Source organism: Sciurus carolinensis, chromosome 7 (assembly GCF_902686445.1).
Source record: "Sciurus carolinensis chromosome 7, mSciCar1.2, whole genome shotgun sequence".
Classification (NCBI taxonomy): Eukaryota; Metazoa; Chordata; class Mammalia; order Rodentia; family Sciuridae; genus Sciurus; species Sciurus carolinensis.
This window is the reverse complement of record NC_062219.1, coordinates 113,613,160-113,632,780: the sequence shown is the minus strand read 5'-3', so window position 1 is coordinate 113,632,780 and position 19,621 is coordinate 113,613,160. Positions and strand designations below refer to the sequence as shown.

Here is a 19,621-nt window from a genome sequence, read left to right as displayed (position 1 = left end):
GCAGACCCCGCCCCACGTGCCCGTTAAGGGGGCGGGGCCCGCCGCGGCTCAGGTGTGGGCAGCCGGGGGCGGGGGCAGGTTCCAGGCTCTGCCCCCTCGGCGTTCCAACTGCGGCACGCGCTGCACAGGAAGTAAACAACAACAGCAGGCGTGATTTCTAAACTCTGACTACACGCCAAGCACCGTGACGGGACGTGATCTCATTCTCCCCTGCGGGACGAATAAGGTGCTTCGAGGTCCCTCCCGAAGATCCCCCAGTGCAGAGGGGCTAAAGGGCGAGTGAGAAAACCACACGCGGACGCGTGGACCCAACGCCCTGGAAGCGAGGCGGGAAGGGGACAAGACTCTCTGCTCGCCCCGCACACGCTAGCGGATGAATTGAGAGCGAGAACGCAGCGAGATGTAGCGGAAGACCCGGACTAGGTGCTCCTTAGGCTCGGCTTTAAAGTGGGCCTTGGCGGCCGCGAGGCCATCACCGCAAATTCATGAGGCTGGAATTACCGGCTCAGGAGAACCACCTGGGGAGCTTGTTAAGAACAAAACCTTCTCCCAGGGTGAAGACACCGGGACGGGGCTGGCCCAACCAAGTGTTGCTAATCAGATAAGTTTGGAAATCTTTGCGGATTCAGACGACTTCCAAGGGTCCTTCCAGGATTATGCTCTTCGTGAGAAACGATCACATTAAATAATTCATTTTTAATCAGTAAAACCCAGAGTGCGTTTTCCTGGCCTATTCCTTAGCCCACCGAAGGTCCCTAGAATAATTTTCTCACAAAAGTCACGTAAGCCGAGGGTCATCGAGGTTCCCCCACCCCTGCCCCCACCCCGACAGGACTTCTGAAAACCTGGGGGGCGCGCGTCGCCCCGCCCCTCACCGACTCCCCGCCCCGCGACTACAAGTCCCATCCCGCCCCGCGCTCGCGCACAGGACGCCAGAGCAAGATGGCCGACACGGCGGCCGCAGCCGGGGCCGGCAGCTCCGGAACGGTAAGGGTAGGGGGCGCGGGGCCGAAGTCCAGAGAGTTTGGGCATTCTGTAACGTTGCCCTGGGCTGAGCAACACGCTCATAACCAGAAATCCAGCCCCACCAGGAGCTCTGGGTGGAGGAGGGTGTTTCAGGCCGAATGTCTCCCCCCCTCCTTGGGACTTGGCGACGGCCTCCTAAGTTGGTGGACCTGCGTCTTGATTGGCTCGTTTCCTGTTGGGTGGGTGGGAACCCGGAACACCTTCTAATTGGTCCGAAGAGGCCATCTTCACCTTCTTATTGGCTGTCCAAAGTTGGGAGGGATTCCGTTTCAAAATATTTAGCTTCTCTGCATTTCCGTGCGGTTATCCTTTGCCCTGCTGTCTTCAGGTTTATGTGCTAATTGTTTAATTTTTCTTGCTAATGAGTAGTGTAGATATGGAACAAGAGAGAGATAACTTCTTTTTTGGAAACAGATTTATTAGTTTAATCTCATCACGCATATTTTTTCAGCTATATTTTCTGATAATCTCTTAAAGCAGAAAGTGAAAAGAAAAACCAACTTTTTATCCTATTGGAACGTTATAGGTCGGAAGAAAGGTTATCTCTGTATTTAGAGTACCCTGGGCACTAAAAGATTGCTTAGTTGTCAAGATTTATAATTCTAAATATTAATCATTGCTAAGTATTTAGCAAAAGAACTTTGACTTGCCATTGACGATGTGTGAACTATGTGATTGCATCCTTGTTCTGCGATTGAAAGTTGTCTCTCTTTCTCTCTCTGGGCTGCTGATTCACAGAGATCAGGAAGTAAACAGTCCACTAACCCTGCGGATAAACTATCATCTGGCCCGGAGGAGAACCCTACAAGTGGTTGTGAGCTCCTTGCTCACAGAGGCAGGGTTTGAGAGTGCTGAAAAAGCATCTGTGGAAACATTAACAGAGATGCTGCAAAGCTGTGAGTACCAGGAAACACTAGGCTGTCTTGTAGACAGCCCCACCATCAGTTCTGTGCCCTACATTACAAGAGCTATAGAGAGGATTTAAGAAAAAATGTGTGGGGAGCCATCCATATCTTGCAGAATCAGACGTGGTTGAGCCATGAGACACAGAGGCCTGACTCCCAGGAACTGGCAGCCATGAAACTGTTCCAGACCATGCAGGAGTAGGTGGCCCTGTGTGGAAGTGGTTTACCTTCAGGGGATATTCTAGTTTCCTTGAGCTCCCCTAACTCCACCCCATCCTGTTCATCACAGAAGAAGCCCTTCCCAGTCTTGGCCCCTTTTACCTGTGTGACTATAAAATAAAGGAGAGGTGGTCTACTCCATCTTGTTAGAGGCCAGATCTGGTATGGCCTGATCCATCACGCCCCCTCCCATTTGAAAAGAGCATTGGCTCTTGTGTGTTTATTGACTAGATAAGTTTATAGGTATTTGATTTATAGCCAGCATCATCCTCTGGCTTTATCCCTTCCCCGATCCACACTGGACGTGGCTGAAACCCCCACGAAAATGGGTATGGTGAAGTGACTTACAGACTTTAGAATCAGATAGACCTGGGTGCAAATCACTAAACCTACCAAACCTCAGTTTCCTCATTTGTGAAATTGAGTAATAAATTGCACCTCATGGAGTTGTGGGTATAAGTGATTTTATATACATATATATATATATATATATATATATATGTATGTTTTTAATGTTCTGAGAAAAGAAGATTGTAAGCTTTGCTTTTTTTTTTTTTTTTTTTTTTTTTTTCCCCGGTACTGGGGATTTGAACCCAGGGCCTTGTGCTCGCGAGGCAAGCACTCAACAAACTGAGCTATATCCCCAGCCCTGATTGAAAGCTCTTGATTGTTCTCTTACTGCTATTTCTCTTTCTCTCTCTCTCTCTTTCCCTCCCTCCCTCCCTCTCTCTCTCTCTCTCTCTCTCTCTCTCTCTCTCTCTCTGTATATATATATATGTATACACACACACACATGTGTGTGTGTTTCTCTCTTTATGTGTATGTGTGTGTGTGTTCCCAGGGATTAAACCTAAGAGCACTGTACCACTGCAGCCCTTTTATTTTGAGACATGGTCTTACTAAGTGGCTGAGGCTGGCCTTGAATGTATCTCAGCTTCCTAGGTAGCTGGGATTATAGGCATATACCACTATGTCTGACTTGTTTTAACCATTTTTAAGTGTGTAATTCCTTGGTATTAATTAAATTCATCATAGTGTTCAACCATCAACACTTATCCATTTCCTGAAGTTTTTAGCATTTCAAACAGAAACTCTACCCATAAACAATAACACCCCATTTTTCCTTTCTTCTAATACACTTTTTCTATGTGTAGATTTGCTTTTTCTAGGCATCTCATATATGTGGAATCTTAAAGTATTTCTTTTTGTGTCTGAATTATTTCACTTAGCATGTCTTCAGAATTCATCCATCTTGAACATGTGTAAGTTTAATTCCTTTTGAAGGTTGAATAATATTCCATTCTGTGTATGAACCACAAATTTACCCATTATTTTGTCAGTGGACACTAATTTGTTTCCACCATTTGACTGTTGTGAATAATGCTGCTACAAACATGGGTATGTAAGTATCTCTGAGTCCCTGCTTTCAGTTCATTTGGGTATAGATCTACAAGTGGAATTGCTGCTTCTCATGGTGATTCTAAATTTAACTTTTTGAGGAACTGAAAATAAGACCTCATGCCTTTGATCCCCCTCATAGACATTTCAGAAATTGGGAGGAGTGCCAAGTCTTACTGTGAGCACACAGCCAGGACCCAGCCTACGCTGTCAGATATTGTGGTCACTCTGGTTGAGATGGGTAAGTATGCCCCCAGTGTCAAATTCTTCCATGCACCTGAGTGGAGGTCATGAGAGAGGGTGAGGCCTTAGGAATCGGCCATGTCAGCTGAGTGTTCTTGGATTCCCTCAGGGTTCTCCTGATGTACTTTACCATGAGAGAGTTATATAGAGGATTTCTATGAACCGGTCTAGGAGAACCTGTTGGGGGATTCCATTGGAGCTTCTTTTGAAGGATAGTACAGTGGTTGAGTGGGAGTTAAAGTAGTTTTTCCACACTATTACTCCCCTTTCCATTCAAAGTTCAGATGATGGAAAGTGATGTGTTTTCTTGTCTCTTAGGTTTCAATGTGGACACTCTCCCTGCTTATGCAAAACGGTCTCAGAGGATGGTCATCACTGCCCGTAAGTGACTTTGAATTGAAATACTCAGTAAGTGCTCAGTTAATGCTTGTGGAATGAATTAGTTGACTAGGTCAGGGATCAGATTGGTAGCTATTTCCTTGTTGCAGGCTCCTTTCTAATCTTTAGGGCTACCTCCAACCTATTTCTTGGTTTATAGGATTAGGATGTGAAGTTTAGTCAGGTGGTTTCAGGAAAACGATCTCTGATCTAGTGCTATATAGTTCTTGTGCTTTAGCTCCAGAAGAGCAAATGATGTTGCTTGAAAAACCTGAATGTTATTGTTCTTCCTTAGATTAAAGGATTGGTAAACCATGGCCAATGCAGCCTGTGGCCTGTTTTTGTAAATAAAGTTTTATTCCTATAATTTTATTCAACCACATTTATTATCTGTGATTGCTTTTGTGCTGTTATGGCAGAGTTTAGTTGTGACAGACCCAATGGCCTGCAAAATACAAAATATTTACAGTGTGGCTCTTTACACAAAAAATTTGATGACTCTGCCTTAGATAAAACCGAGTGCCATAAACTAAATAGGGAGCAACTAATTTGGGTTTGTAAGACTTGGGAAGAATTCCCTGGAGTTTTTTTCTTTAAAGTCACTTTTTCACATTGGCATCTTTTAAAGAATTCCTCTCTCAGAGTAGCAATGGAAGGTGCCTTTTCCAATCTCCTTTAGTAATCACTTAAGCTCATACTAACTTTCTCCAGCTCAGTGTATGCCTGTGTTATTTGGGGTCTCCAATTTATTTGTATGTGTGTGTGTGTGTGTGTGTGTATGTTTGCTGGGGATTGAACCTAGGGCTTCCTGCATGTTAAGCACATACCCTACCACTGAGCTATGTGCCTCCAGCCACCCTAGATTCTCTGAAGAAAGAATTAGCAACCCATCTATCTTAATTCTTCGGCATGTTCTTTAAGGTACCTGCCTTGGTTCCGGCCACCAATCTATCTACCTAAAAGGCTTTGGGGGGCAAATTGTTGTAGATGGAAATGTCAACCAGGTTCATCTAGCAATCCTGAATAGTGGGGGTGACCTTCTCAGGTCCTTAAACCGTCAAAAGACTTTTATTGATAGAAATACAAAGTGCTGGTTGTTTAGAAAATTGTGGTCCAGTGAGAAAAGGAGTTTGGACAGTGACCATAATATGCAGAAACCAGGCCTCAGTAGAGGACTAACTAGTTGTGATTCTGTTGCAGCTCCAGTGACCAATCAGCCAGTGACCCCCAAGGCTCTCACTGCAGGGCAAAACCGACCCCACCCGCCACACATCCCCAGCCATTTTCCTGAGTTCCCTGATCCCCACACCTACATCAAAACTCCGGTGAGTGATGGCGCCACACTGGGGACTGTGACTGTAAAGCAGTGTCCAGGAGCAGTGGATTCTGCTACTGTCTGTCAGACTGGAATTCAGATCTTTGGTAAAAGAGCAGTTCAGAACTCACAATATCTTTCCCCATTGAGAAGCAATATGACAAGTGAGAAAAATGTTCTCAGATTTGCCTCCAAAAGTATAACTGAAAAATTGAAGCCTGAAATTGCCTGTTCCACCAAAACATACCAAAGTACTTAACCATATAGAAATAAACTGGAAGGATATTCCACAAAATATCTTAGTCATTTTTGGTGAGATTATAGGTAATTTGGGATTGTTTTTATTTGTTCATGGTGCTGGGGATCAAATTGATTGGGATTGTTTCTAAATAAATTCATATTCTCATGTGCTAGGGGTTAGGACTTAAATATATCTAAAATGTTTTCTATGAGTACACAATTCAACCCATGACATTTTTTAACTCTTTTATAGTGTGTCCCTGATAGTGAAAATATTACACATGTATTCTAATATGTGCTTGTTTATTTTCATAAATATTATAATGTAACATTGTACTAAAATAGTTCACATTAATAGATAATCTTGCAGAGTATGGTGGTGCATGCCAGTAATCGCAGTGATTTGGGAGGCTGAGGCAAGAGGATTGCAAGTTCAAGGTCAGCTTCAGCAACTTAGACCCTGCCTCAAAACAAAAAATTAAAACAAGTCTAGGGATGTAGCTCAGGGGTAAAGCTTCCCTGAGTTCAGTCCCCAGTACCTGAATAAATGATTGAATAAATAATTCTCATTTGGGGAAGATTTGAGAGAAGTTCATGTCTAAGCATGGCTCTAGGAACTTTAGAGGGCACACACTTAAGTTGACAGTGACAAGTGAAAATGTTTCTGATTGCCTCCTGTAAAAGATTTGTCTCTGTATCTCGAAGAGTTCATACTTTCATGTTATTGATAAAATGTCACCTTTACCATGTTTCAGCTAACTTCTTATTCAGATTAGATCTCAATTATTTTCCATAGCATGATCTCCTGCAAGCTCATAATTAGGAGTGGCGTCTGTCATTTTCTTGTTCGTTTGCAGCAGAGGATAATGTCTCCAGTTTGTGTTTCTTGAGGGAATCTCTTGAGACATTGTCCATCTTGAGAGGGTGGGTTTAAGAAAGCAGCATGGTACAATCTGCAAATACACATGGGCAGCCACTCACATGCTGCAGGATGTCATATCACACTGATGGAACCACAAGTCCCTGCCACAGCTCCCCTGGGGACTCCCATTCTTCCTCCAAGATGTGTCTTTTACACTTGGGACCGGCTTTCACAGGCACTGAATGAAAGCTAAGGTCAACTCTATTATAAATATTTGCATGTTTCTTAATTTTTAGGATTAAAATAAATGTTTGTGTGGTTACATCATCTTCTTTCTGCCCTTCCACTGTGCTCTGGAGATCTTTACTGTAAATGGTAGCGGGTCATTTTGGGGGGCAGAAGAACCTAGCAGCAGCAAGTCCAGGACTTGCGGTGGAGAGCAGAGGGCACCTCGACTCACCGGTGTCTTTGCTGTTCTCTTGTAGACCTACCGTAAGCCCGTGTCAGATTACAGGTCCTGCGGGAGAAGGCTGCGTCCAGAGGCGCGACGTGGAGCGGGCACTCACCCGTTTCATGGCCAAGACAGGCGAGACCCAGAGTCTCTTCAAAGATGACGTCAGCACGTTCCCATGTAAGAGTTGCCTCCTGTGTGGACCCTGTCTTGTCATTTGAGATAATCACACCATCTTTCTTTTCTCTCAGCATGGTGGGGGAGAAATGAATAGGCTTTTGTCTTTCTCTCGGATGGCAGCTTATTCTTCAGATTCCTGGCTCCTTTTCTCCAGTCTTAAGATCCTGTGTCTAACTGATAACTTCAAAACAGAAATGCCTTTGTGGGATTATCTACTCGAGGTACATTGAGTTTAGGTTACCAAAAGGATGGCCAAGCCCGAGGAATCAGAGATACAGGGGAGACGTGGCAGCCCAAGAAGTAGAAGGAACACTAGCATCTGGTGCAGTTGCCTGCACAGCACCCTTCCACAGGTTCCATCTCGTTTAACTTTGAGTCTTTGCACTATTTGGCCATGTTGAATAAGTTCCTCATCTCCATAGGAGGCCTCAATTTATACAAAAGTAAACAGGGAGATTGGTTTGGATGATTCATTGATTCAGCAGGCCCCTACTGAATGCCTACTACGTGCCTGGCTCTGGAATAATAGCAGCTAACAGTTAGTGCCAAACCCTGCTGATGATTTCCCATTCATCATCTCATTCAATCTCGGGGGCCTGTGAGTTAAGAACTATTATCTCACCACCTTTTGTAGGAACCAGAGACTCATAAAGAAGAGAAATGAAATAATTCAAGGTAACATTCAATCCTAGCTCCTTATGGCTGCCTGATCTACTTCTGATCCATAGTAAAAGTAATTTTCTCCTGATCGATCCTGATTGTCTCCTGATAATCACATTCTACCATAGAATACATAGAAACTTACACTTAATTTTTATTTTTAAATTATTTATTTATTTATTTCGCACTGGGGATGAACCCAGGAGCATTTAACCACTGAGCCCCAGCCGTTTTTTATATTTTATTTAGAGGCAGGGTCTCACTGAGTCGCTTAAGGGCCCTGCTAAGTTGCCGAGACTGGCATGGAACTTGTGATCCTCCTTGCCTCAGCCTCCCGAGCCACTGGGATTACAGGCTATTTACCTATTTTTTGAGGTGGGATCTCACTATGTTGCCCAGGCTGCCCTCAAACTCCTGGGCTTAAGCAGTTCTCCACCTCAGCCTCTTGAGTAGTTGGGATTACAGATGTGTACCACCATACCCGGCTAATTATTATTGTTTTTAAATCAATTTCTGTCTTTCATTCTCATTGCTTTTTAGAAGGATGGAAACTCACTTACCAGAAGTGTCTTTTAGATCAGTGGCCATACCTAACTCTGGAGTTCTTAAGTCCTTCCAGCTGAAAAGATCAGTATCCTGCTGTAGAAATACAGCTGCAGAGGGGTTAACTGACCTTGGGTATAAGATCACAAAGCCAGTACATTGCTGGGATTCTATTAGTAGCCCCAGTCCTGTCTGATTTCAGTTTCGCTTGCTAAAAATGGTCTCTGAAGTCTTAATTGTCTGAGTTGAGACCCCACTCTGCTGTTTTCTACGTGCTTGAGAAAGTCAACCTCTCTGTGCTTCAGGATCCACATCTGTCAATTGCAGGTGATAATTGTGCTTATGTAACAGTGGGAGCAAGGATTAAAGATGGCACCTGTCAAGCCATAGGGCATCGCCTGGCCCCTTCTGTACGTGTTTGGAACACGTGAGCCAGTGTTGTCTGTGGTTGTGCCCATCATTTTGCTCTAAGTTTCTGGGGAGGCTACAAGGACTCCTGTCAGTGGAATCATGCTTTTTTGCAATTCCCCAGTGATCGCTGCCAGACCTTTCACCATCCCCTACCTGACAGCTCTTCTTCCATCTGAGCTGGAGATGCAACAAATGGAGGAGACGGACTCCTCGGAGCAGGATGAGCAGACAGACACAGAGAACCTCGCTCTCCATATCAGCACGGTGGGTCCTGCCTTCTGCCTGCCTCAGAGTTCCCCCCCAAAACTGGCCTGTCCAGCCCTTGTCTGTCACCCTGGGATAGGCCCATGATGATCCTGGTGTGACCAGCTTTGGAGATGTATCCACGTCCTGGGGATTCACTTATTCACTCAACAAATACCAAGTGAGCACCTGCCAGGCCAGGCTCAGGTCCAGGTGCTGGGAAATTAGAAGGAAGCAATATAGACAGATGATATGGAGCTAAGGAAAAATATGAAATGAAGATGAGGATGAGGGAGTACAAGATTAGAATTTGATATCTAATACACCACAGTGAATGCCACCATTGTGTGCGTGCACGAGACTGGGGCCCTAATTAGAATAAGATATATTTCATGCATGTATAATTTTATCAGAATGGACTCGTGTGCATTACTAAAAAGAACCAATAAAATATTTTTTTTTTTTTTTTTTTTTTTATATATTTGAGTAAAGATCCAAAGAGACCTAGGTCTCCTCCTCTCTGCAGGTAGAGCTTTCCAGTAAGACTGGTATATGCAAAGGTCCTCAGGTGGAAGCCTGCCTGTTGACTTGAGCAGCAAGAATGCCAGAGTGGAGTGAACAAGAGGGAGAGTGGTAGTGGATGAGGTTGGAGAGCTCGTGGAGGAGTCAAACCTCAGGGTTTTAAAGGTTTATTAAACATTTTTGCTTTTACTCAGTAAGTGGGAGCCAGGGAGGAGATGAGCAGAGGAAGATCAAGATCTGATGGAGGTTTGTTAACAAAATCGGTCAAGTTGGAGTGTTGAGGATGGACCGCAGAGGGGCGGAGCAGAGAAAGCAGCTGGAAGGCCGTGGCAGCAAGCCGAGGAATGGTAGTAGGAGCAAAAGTAATGAGACACGACCGCGTAGGTCATTTGGTCCATTCTAGATTCTTTACAGAGCAGTGCCAGCTGGTAGAGCAGACACAAGATGTAGGTGTGAGATTTTTGCCTGAACAACAGAAATAGGGAGTTGTCTTCAGCCAATAGGGGAGAGTAATGAGGCATGGTGTGAGGGAGACCCGTGCTTAGGTGCAGATGTGTAAAGCTCGAGGTGCTCATTAGATGTGAACCTGATGGCATCAGGTAGAATTGGGTCCCCATGTTGGGGTTTGAGGAACAATTGGGGCTCAGGTGTAAAGCTGGTAGTCGGTAAGCACATAGGGGTACTCAAAGCTGTGACAGTAATGAGCATTCCCAGGAAGCAAGCGAGGATTCAAAAGAAGAGGAGTTGGACACAGTGGCACATACCTTCATCCCAGCTACTTGGGAGGCTGACGCAGGACGGTTGCAAGTTCGAGGACAGCCTCAGCAACTTAGACCCAAAATAAAAATAAAAAGGGCTGGGTGTAGCTTGGTGGCAGAGTGCTCGCCTAACATGCACAAAGTCCTGGGTTCAGTCCCCACCATGCATAAAAAAGAAGAGGTGCATTGACCAGGCTGTGGGGCTACCCCACTACTTAGAGGTCAATATTAGGAGGCAGCAGCCATGGAGACTAAGAAGGCTGAGCCAGAGAGGTGGGAGGAGAAGCAGGAGAGGACAGGTCCCGGAGGCCAAGGGAAGGGAAGGTTTCAGAGAGTACAGATCAGCTGCATCCTGAGCTGCAGTTAGTTACAGTAACAGGACTGCAAATTTGACCATTGAATTTGGCAATGTGAATGTGACCCTGATAAGAGCAGTTTCAGTAAGAATGAGAGTACGGCCCTGGAAGAATTCCCAGAGAACAGGAGAGAACTTGGAGTCAATGAATGTAGACTTGTGCTGTCCATTGCAGTAGCCTCTAGCCACCTGTGGCTCTTTAATTAAAGTTAATAAAACAAAACCAATCCTGGCCAAGGTACAGTGTCACATGCCTGTAATCACAATGACTCAGGAGGCTGAGACAGGAGGAGGATCACAAGTTCAAGGCCAACCTCAACAACTTAGCAAGGCCCTTAAACAACTTAATGAGACCCTGTTTTAAGATAAAAATAACAAGGGCTGAGGATGTAGCTCAGTGGGTAAAGCATCCCTGAGTTCAATTCCTCGGTACCAAAAAAAAAAAACCTTGAGTCTCACTAGCCACCTGGGGTTAGAGGCTGCTGTACTGGACAGCACAGAGATCGAGCATTTCTATCATCACAGGAAGTCCTGTTGGACAGCGCTAGCACAGGCAGTGTCTAGGACTTTGGCTGTAAAGGGGAGGAGAGAGATGGAGTGGTGACCAAAGGAGGGTGGCATTAAGGGATTTAGAGAGCTATTTTTGTGGAATTTGTTTTTATTTTTTAAGATGGAAGAAAGGGGACTGGGGATGTAGCTCAGTTGGTAGAGTGCTTGCCTTGCAAGCACAAGGCCCTGGGTTCAATCCCCAGCACCGCGAAAAAAAAAAAAGAAAGAGGACTGGGGCTGCAGGTCAGTGGTAGAGTGCTTGCCTAGTGTGGACCCTGGGTTCCATCCCTAGCACTGCTGAAGAGGGCCTGTTGGTAAACTGACGGGAGTGATCTGGTCTCAGAGAGGGACACTGATGCAGGGAGAGTGGAATGTCCTTTGGTGGTTGAGGAGAGATAGGCTCTAGTGCCCATCAGAGGACTAGCTGCCTTATGGATGTTCCCTGCCTGGGCTAGGGGATCGTGTGTGTGGGCAGAGATGGGGCTGGGTGAAGAGATGTGTTAGAGCTTGTTTTGGCTGTACTTTCTTTTCAGATTATGGATGTGCCATTCTTGGCAGGTAAAACGATGAGACCCTACTCTGTTCCTGCATCTTTTTATATATATATAACTTGACAATGTACCTTTATTTTATTTACTTATTTATTTATTTATATGCGGTGCTGAGAATTGAACCCAGGGCCTCAAACATGCCAGCAAGTGCTCTACCACTGAGCCACAACCCCAGCCCTGTTCCTGCATCTTGAGGAGAAAGTGCCAAGCAGAATCCCAGAGCTGTTGGAGGCAGCAACGCCTTCAGGGCTCCCAGGGTTCTTCTGTCAGGCTGCTGTGTTCAGCTGTCCTTTCAAATCACCCTGGCTGGGTGCCTTAGTGGTCAGAGTGAGACTGAGGCCCCTCCCTGTACTCCTAAGCTGGGAGGCATCAGACGGCAGGAGTGGCTTCGTTTGCAAGTGAGGTGTGCTCTCACTGTCACTAGTGTTGGCCGAAGGTCTCCTCGCTTGAACATCTACACTCCTTCAATGTTGACTGAGCCCTTTCAGAATTAGGCCGGAAGCCTTGGCTTGGAAGCAGTGGAACTTGTTATTTTATACTTCTGTTTTGAACTCAGTTCATTTGAGCTGACCTGTGATGATTGGGTCATAGTTTGAAGTTGAGGTTCACCTTATGAGAAAGAGTCTTCTAAACGAAGCGAATACCACCAGACCTTTGTAAGTACAGTGTGGTTGAAGGGCTCACAGATGTGTTGCCTGCCACAGGTTGCCACATGAGGTGAGGTTCCTGTGGTAAGTGAACGAGGCTGCCTGAGGACCCTGGGATGCCAAGAAGCCGAGCTAGGAGTGTAGGCAGCAAAGAGGAGAAAGACATGACCCTGGGGCAGACTGTCCTGGCTTCAGATCCAGGCTGTGCTCCTTGCAGGATGTGTGACTTTAATTGTTACCTGTTACCTGATATCTGAGTCTGTGTCTTTACAAGTGCACATCAGAGCACCAACCTCAAGGGGACTGGGGCCTGAGCTGAAGTGAGCTAATGCACATCAGATGCCTGGTGCGTGGCAGCTCCAGCACGCGTCCTGCTGTCCCTGCGGTTTTAGGTTGTACAGCCCCATGCTCTCTGTACAAAGTGAAACAGAGGACTTGGAGACAAAGAGTCTAGCAAGAGTGTATATATAGGCATTTGTTCTTATTTGTTGGATTAGGAAATATAATCATATGTTTCAAATTCAGAACAAAAAGATGTATGGTGGCAGTCTTCCTCTCATCCTGTCCCTCCCACAAAGCATCTGTCTCACCAGTCTCTCTGTCTCCCTCTGGAGACATTGGGCTTTTAAATTGTTTTAAACCCAAAGAGCAGATCCCAACTGGTCTTCCCCTTGCTTTGTTCCCTTTGTGACTGCATGTATCTTGGCGACCATTCTACATCGTATGTAAAGAGCTACTTCATTCTCATACTTTGTTCTACGGACGTAGTGACGTAATGAGCCCACTGTGGACATTTAGGTGATTTTCTTCTGTAGCATTTCCTGACATTGTTAAAGCAAATTAAATAACTGGTGTTTTATTCTTTTAACTATTGATGGCAGTGCATGTCTAGGACTATTGATAGGTAGTACTTTGTTTAACCTAGTTCTGGTTTGTTCGTGTATTTGAACATAAAGGAGCTGTTTGTTTTAATTAGCACATGATGTTTTTTCTCTCATATATTTGAACTCGTTTGCCTTGTGCCGTCAATCCACATAGCTAAACGTTTTTATGAAAATTCGAACCAGTCGTGCACTCGGCAGATGTTATTTTGCACCTAGTACATGCTGTTTGGGATAAAAGCAGTGAACAAAACAGACAAAACTTCTGCCTTTTAGGAGCCTGTGTTTGGCAGTGGAAGATTAAAATAATATATAATTAAGTCATTAGGTAGCATATTAAAGATGAAAGTGCTTTGGAAAAAATACAGTAGGGGGAGATCCAGGGTGAGGATGTAGGTTTCAGCTCAGGTAGATCCCTGAGAAGGCCATGTCTGGTTAAAGGCTCGGAGGAGGTGAGGGAGTGAGCCATGGATGGAGAAAAGTGCCCGGCAGAGGGAGTGGCCAGTGCAGAACAACAACAGTGGCCTGAGCAATAGCAGCGGCTGTGGCAGAGGGAAGGGGAGGGTGTCAGCTGCTGGGTGAGGTGGGGGTCCTGGGAGGGCCTAGAGGAAAGGAGAGCTGTTTTTGAACTTCTGAAAGCATCGCTCTGATTGCCCTGATGGCCCTGAACGGTGTGGACGGAGAGGTGAGAGCCCTTCGGAAGCTGGTGCAGTGTGTTAGGGGTCACAGCCAAGGTGTGGAAGATCTGCCTGATCTGAAGTCTGAACCTCAAGGATTCCTAACACACTGGATAGAGGATGTCAGAGAACAAAACAACCAAGTGTGACTTGAACACTTGGAAGGGTGGAGGACGCCAAGAGCTGTTCCGACGAGGGGAAGACTTAGGCACGGTGAGTGTGCAGTGCTAACCATCTTCTGTGTGCAGGCGTCAGGTGCCGGTTGACTGTAGGAGCTGGAGGTCACGAGCAAGGTGAGGTCTGGAGATGGACTTGGAGTTGTTGGCAGGAAGGGGTATTGACAGCCATGAGGACTGGAAGCAGTCACCCCAGAGTGGGGGTCCTTAGAGCTCTCAGGCCTTTGCCTGCGTCTGACCTTTGTAGGCTCGAGGAGCTCCCGACAGACCCTTCTTCTCCTGTGTTTTTAGAAACTCTCTGGGTCAGTTGGATGCTTTACTTAAATCTACTGCCCTACCTTCCTCATTTTGAGGCAGCCTGTCCCTGAAAGGGGACAAGAAGAAGGTGATTATTTCCACCAACTCTGTGTGGAAGACAGAGCCTGTTCATCCTGCTTTTGTGGGACCTAAGGAGACAAAAGGAGGGACCTTCATTATTCTCCAGTAGGGTCCCAGGGGTAGCTTTTCAGCACTTCTGACTGCGTCATCTTCTGTGTTATCTCAGAACACATGTAAGGTACTCTTAAGTGACCTTCCAGTAACTTTGGGAATAGGGTGTTGGTGGTAGAGAAATGACAGGATGAGGACAGATGCCACTCAGTCAAGCCATCAAGAATTTCAGGAAGGCCGGGAGCTGCATGTCCATGACAGACCTGGCTATGGGCAGATCTTGTGCCTGGCACCTGGTCTGTCATGAACTAGGTTGGTCTTGGGGCACTCTCTTTGAAAAGGGTCTTCAGAAAGTCCAGAATGACCCCAGATTGCCTTGTGGTCCCACCTGATTGAACATTGGAAAGGGCAAGCATAGGGACCCTACAGGGGACCTGGCTCTTTGGGGACATACCATGGTTAAGGATATACAGTAGAACCTAGACACCATCCAATTTCTTCAGGCCCAGCAAGCTGGAGACTGGTGTCCACACCCAAGGCCATCAGTCCCTTGTGGGGAACCTGCTGTTAATTTTGTGCCATCTGGTCACTGTTCTCTACCCTGCTGTCTGTTTTGATGGCAGCCTCTCCTGGTTGAGGTCTGTGAGGGCCTCTGCCTCCGATTGCAGGACAGGAATTTCAGTGATTTCTTCTCTCGAGGGAACCCTTGGTGTGTCACCAGGGGGCACCACACGACCAGCTCTGGACCCTATGCCTGAGCTTCTGGGTCAAGTCTTTGGTGTGATTTTTTTTTTCCCCTCTGCCCTTGCAGCCTCAGCTCACTTTTTAAAATGTAAAACAGAGGAAAGGATAAATTAGGAAAGGAGAACAATCACCTATACCCAGGACAGTTTTAAAAATTTCAGCTTATCACCTTTTTTCTTATATGTACACAATTCTGATTTTAAAAATATTTAACTTGGGGCTGGGGTTGTAGCTCAGTGATAGAGCACTTGCCTGGCATGTGTGAGGCCCTGGGTTCCACCCTCAGCACTGCAAATAAATAAATAAATGATTTGTTGACAACTAAAAAATATATATAAAAAATATCTAACTGGAATCATACTGAATATATGTGGAGTAAATAAACATTTCTCTACAATCAAATTTTCCTCAAAAAGTAAACAATAAAACTCTACTTCATACTCAAGAGGCAGAAACAGGAACATCGTAAGTTCACAGGCAACTTAGCCAGGTGCTGTCTCAAAATAAAAAAAATAAAAACGGATGGGGATGTAACTCAGTGGTAGAACCCTTGCCTAGCATGTGTGGGGCACTGGGTTTGATCCCTGGTACTACAAAAAAAGAGAGTAATAATAACATTTTTGTTAAAGGAAAAAAATAAGAACCACAGATCACAGATGGGCCTTGTTGATGAGGTACACATGATGGTACCAGCAGGCTCTGAACTTCTTCTTGGGAACCCTCAGGACTGGAGAAGTTTCAACTATGCTGGAATATAATTGTTGGTACCATGTTGTAAATACCAGAAATTAGTTTGGGGAAAAATCTGTTATGATTTCTTTTGGTTCTGGCCTAGGAGATACCATGTGCATGCTATTTGTTCTGGCTTCTGTCTCTCAGGCCTGCAAGGCATCCAGGGTGACCTCCCTTTTCTTTGTCTCCTCACTGGGTTGGGCTTCTTCCCTAAAGCATTGAAATTGTAGCTGCAACTCCCTGCCCCTCCCAGGTCTCCATTCTTCCTAACTGATGCCCCCCGCCTCTTAAGGGGTTCAGGACTCTGCTGTGTGCTCCACTGTGTCAAAGCTGACAGTCTCGTCTTCTGGCAGAGCCAGCCACCACCTGTGCCTCATTGCACCTGGGACAGAGATAGGAACATTGGAAAGAAGGCGGCCAAGGCCTTCTTGTTTCCCAGTGAAAGAGGCACTAATGGTAGTTCTTGTGAGGGGCACAATCTCTTTCCTCATGCCGTTGGTGTTTTGCTTTATTTCGGCTTTTGCTCAAAGGATGATTCTGGAGCTGAGAAGGAGAACACTTCTGTCCTGCAGCAGAACCCCTCCTTGTCAGGCAGCCGGAATGGGGAGGAGAATATCATCGATAACCCCTACCTGCGACCCGTGAAGAAACCCAAGATCCGCAGAAAGAAGTGAGTCCGAGACCCGAGTCCAGGGTCTGCTCCAGCCAGCTTTTCTGCTTTTTGGCGGGAAGGAGGCTCCCAGTGGGTTTGAACACCACTCTGGTGAGAGGAAATATTTTCCCTTTGCCTCTCCTGACTCGGCTCCCACATGCACTTCTCATTCCGTAGTGCCTGAGTGTCCTGCAGCCTGGTGACCGACCCTCACAACCCTGGTGCCGGTGCCCTTAGGAGAGCAGGCAGGGCCCACCACGCAGGCTCCATGCTTCTTCTTCTTTCTAGGTCCCTCTCGTGAGCGGAGGAAGAAGCCTGGCTTGGACAGAGGTGTGGATTCCACCCTCTGAGCGAGTGAAGCCTCTGGAGGAGGAGAGGGAGTGGCCTCCTGGGGCCAGACTGCAGCAGCAGGATGTGATGGGGCATGATTTTAGTAGCGGACCTACTCCAAGGTTATCTCTCTTCACCGGATGTTTGGTTGAGGACAAGACGATGATAATAACGAGACTTTCTTAATCCACTGGGGCATACTGATGCCTGCTAGGGTGCGGCAGCAGCTGGTCACTTCATTTATCATCACAGGATTTGATTCCTTTGCAACCTGGAAGAACAGGGAAGGTGGCAGGAAAAGTTCTTTGCTGCTTTGCTTACTGCCAGGAAGGCTCCTTGCCCAGTGCGAATTTCAGGATATCTGGGTCCCTTTTTTTAACTCATGAACAATTATGGCACCGATTTTTCAACCCAGAACCTCATTCTTAGTTCCCTCCTCACTTGGGTTGCACATGCTCTGTGAGCTGATGGAAAATGACTTTGAACTCTCCTCCCCATAATGATGGAAGCAGAAGGACCACACATCACAGCTTTGACGTGGGGCTGGCAGAAGTCAGGCACTGTGGGCAGATGTGTTAATGTGCACGACAGCGACACATCAGGGCAGTGCTGATTCTCTGGCCAGCATTTGAGAGAGCTCCCTAAAACCGGGCCAGCCTGAGAGATATGCTGTTTATCGTCCCTCAGTGGAATGTGTGCTTGGAAAACTGCCAAAACCTATCCCCTCCTGGGATAAAGGTTTTCCCATCAAGAGCCTGGAGTGTTGAATATGTTGTGCTGTGACTTAATCAAGGAACCATAGGGTCTAAACAATAGGAAAAGGATATAATGGGCCAGGGTGGAATTTCGAGCCTGGCTTGATCTTGTATTCCAAAGCTGAGTGAGGTGGCTGAGACAGGGAGACTGGCATGACCTAAGGGTGCTGAATCTGTTCACCCTCCGCCCCTGGGAGAGAGGACTTCTCCTTGATGTATCCTACAAAGCAGAAAATACGTTTTTAAGGAAGATGCCAGGCAAGTTGATATCCTTTGGCTGGTCTTATAAGGAGAGATTTTTTTTTTTTTTTTTTTTTTTGTGGTGCTGAGGATTGAACCCAGGGCCTTGTGCTTGACAGGCAAGCACTCTATGAACGGAGCTATATCCCCAGCCCAGGAAAGAGATTTTTAAACCAAGTTTTCAAGGAAGAAAAATGCCAGGGATGCCTGAAAGTTAACACAATATGGGCACAATGCTCACTGAGTTAGTTTTGAGGTCCATATTTAACTTTACTTCCATGGCCACTCGGCTTCCACAATCCTTTTTTCTTTCTTTCTTTTTTTTTTTTTTTTTTAATTCTTTTCATAGTCTGGGATGGAACCTAGGCCTGGAGTACACTAGGCAAGCGTTCTTAATCTGTATTCCTTTGGTGAATTTGGAAACTTGAGTCACTTGACAGTTTGGTGGAGACTCTGTGTTCCTCTAGGCTCAATGTTCTCTAGAGCCTGTCCCTTTGCCTGGAAGGAGAAAGACACTTTGGCAGGAGCTGACGAAGAGATGATAGCAAAGAGAGTCCTCAACTCTGGACCAGATAGGAATTCGTCAGGTTTTTAGTGACCTGAAACTGTTTGAGTTGAAAGCAGTTAGGCTGAGCTTCCGTGCAGACCCCGCTCCCCTGTCCAGAGTCTGTGATGGCCCTTGGCAATTGGCCTAGTGAGCGAAATACAATCCCAAGGTCGGGCTGTGACATCCCAGCGTGCTTTTCGCCCTGCCTTCTGGAGCAGTTCGCCCTAGTCAGCATTTCTTACTATCCACACAAACCACCTGCTAAACGCCATTGTGCTAAGGTAGGCGGGGAGGGGAGCGGGTGTTAGAAAAGGGGGTCGCATCTGCCCTTGGGAGGTTCAGAGGCTGGGAAGGGAGCAACTTAAATGCAACCCGCTTGCTGTCGCTGTGTAGAAACTGCATAATCCTCGATGTGTATTTATAGATTTCTATTTTTTATGACTGGGGACTCCTGGAGGGAGAATGTAGTAAACAGAGATAAATTAAGAGTGTGACTTATGAATGACCCATAATAAAAATTCATAATAAAGGTTTGTAAATAAACAGAACTATAAGCTTTGAGTTTGATTTGTGCTCCGAAGTTACAGCAAATGTAGGCTACCTACCGATAACTAGGCTTGGCCCCTTCTGTTGTACTGCCTGCCCCTGGGAACCTTTAGGTTGGAAATTTTCAAACACAAAGTATGTGAATCCCTAGATATCCCTCACCTAGCCTCAGTCCTTTATGTCATCTATTTCTTCCACTTTTTCCTTTATTCTTTCTTCCACTTTATTCTTTTCCTTTTGCTTTGTCTTTTTGTTTGTTTGGTTTGGTTGCTAGGGGTCAAACCCAAGGTCTTGTGCATCATAAGCACTGTGCCCTGCCACTGAGCTATGCCCCAGCTCCTTGGAGTATCTTTTAAAACAAATCCCAGTATGTGTCACTTAATCTGTAATATGTGTCAGTGTGCATCTCTGACAGATTTTTCTTTTTAAATTTTACTTTTGAAATAGTCACAGAAT

General features: G+C 45.9%; 1 protein-coding gene across 1 annotated transcript; it reads left to right on the top strand.

Annotated features, from left to right (window-relative positions):
* The first annotated feature begins 66 nt into the window (after positions 1–66).
* Positions 67–19,167, top strand: Taf8 (TATA-box binding protein associated factor 8). Its single transcript, XM_047557450.1, is given in 12 exon segments — positions 67–987; positions 1,765–1,800; positions 1,802–1,922; positions 3,691–3,789; positions 4,110–4,172; positions 5,370–5,494; positions 7,072–7,096; positions 7,099–7,119; positions 7,122–7,217; positions 8,953–9,095; positions 16,626–16,765; positions 17,036–19,167. Coding segments are annotated over 12 exon segments (927 nt in total). The 5' UTR covers positions 67–942; the 3' UTR covers positions 17,049–19,167.
* The last annotated feature ends 454 nt before the right edge of the window (positions 19,168–19,621 follow it).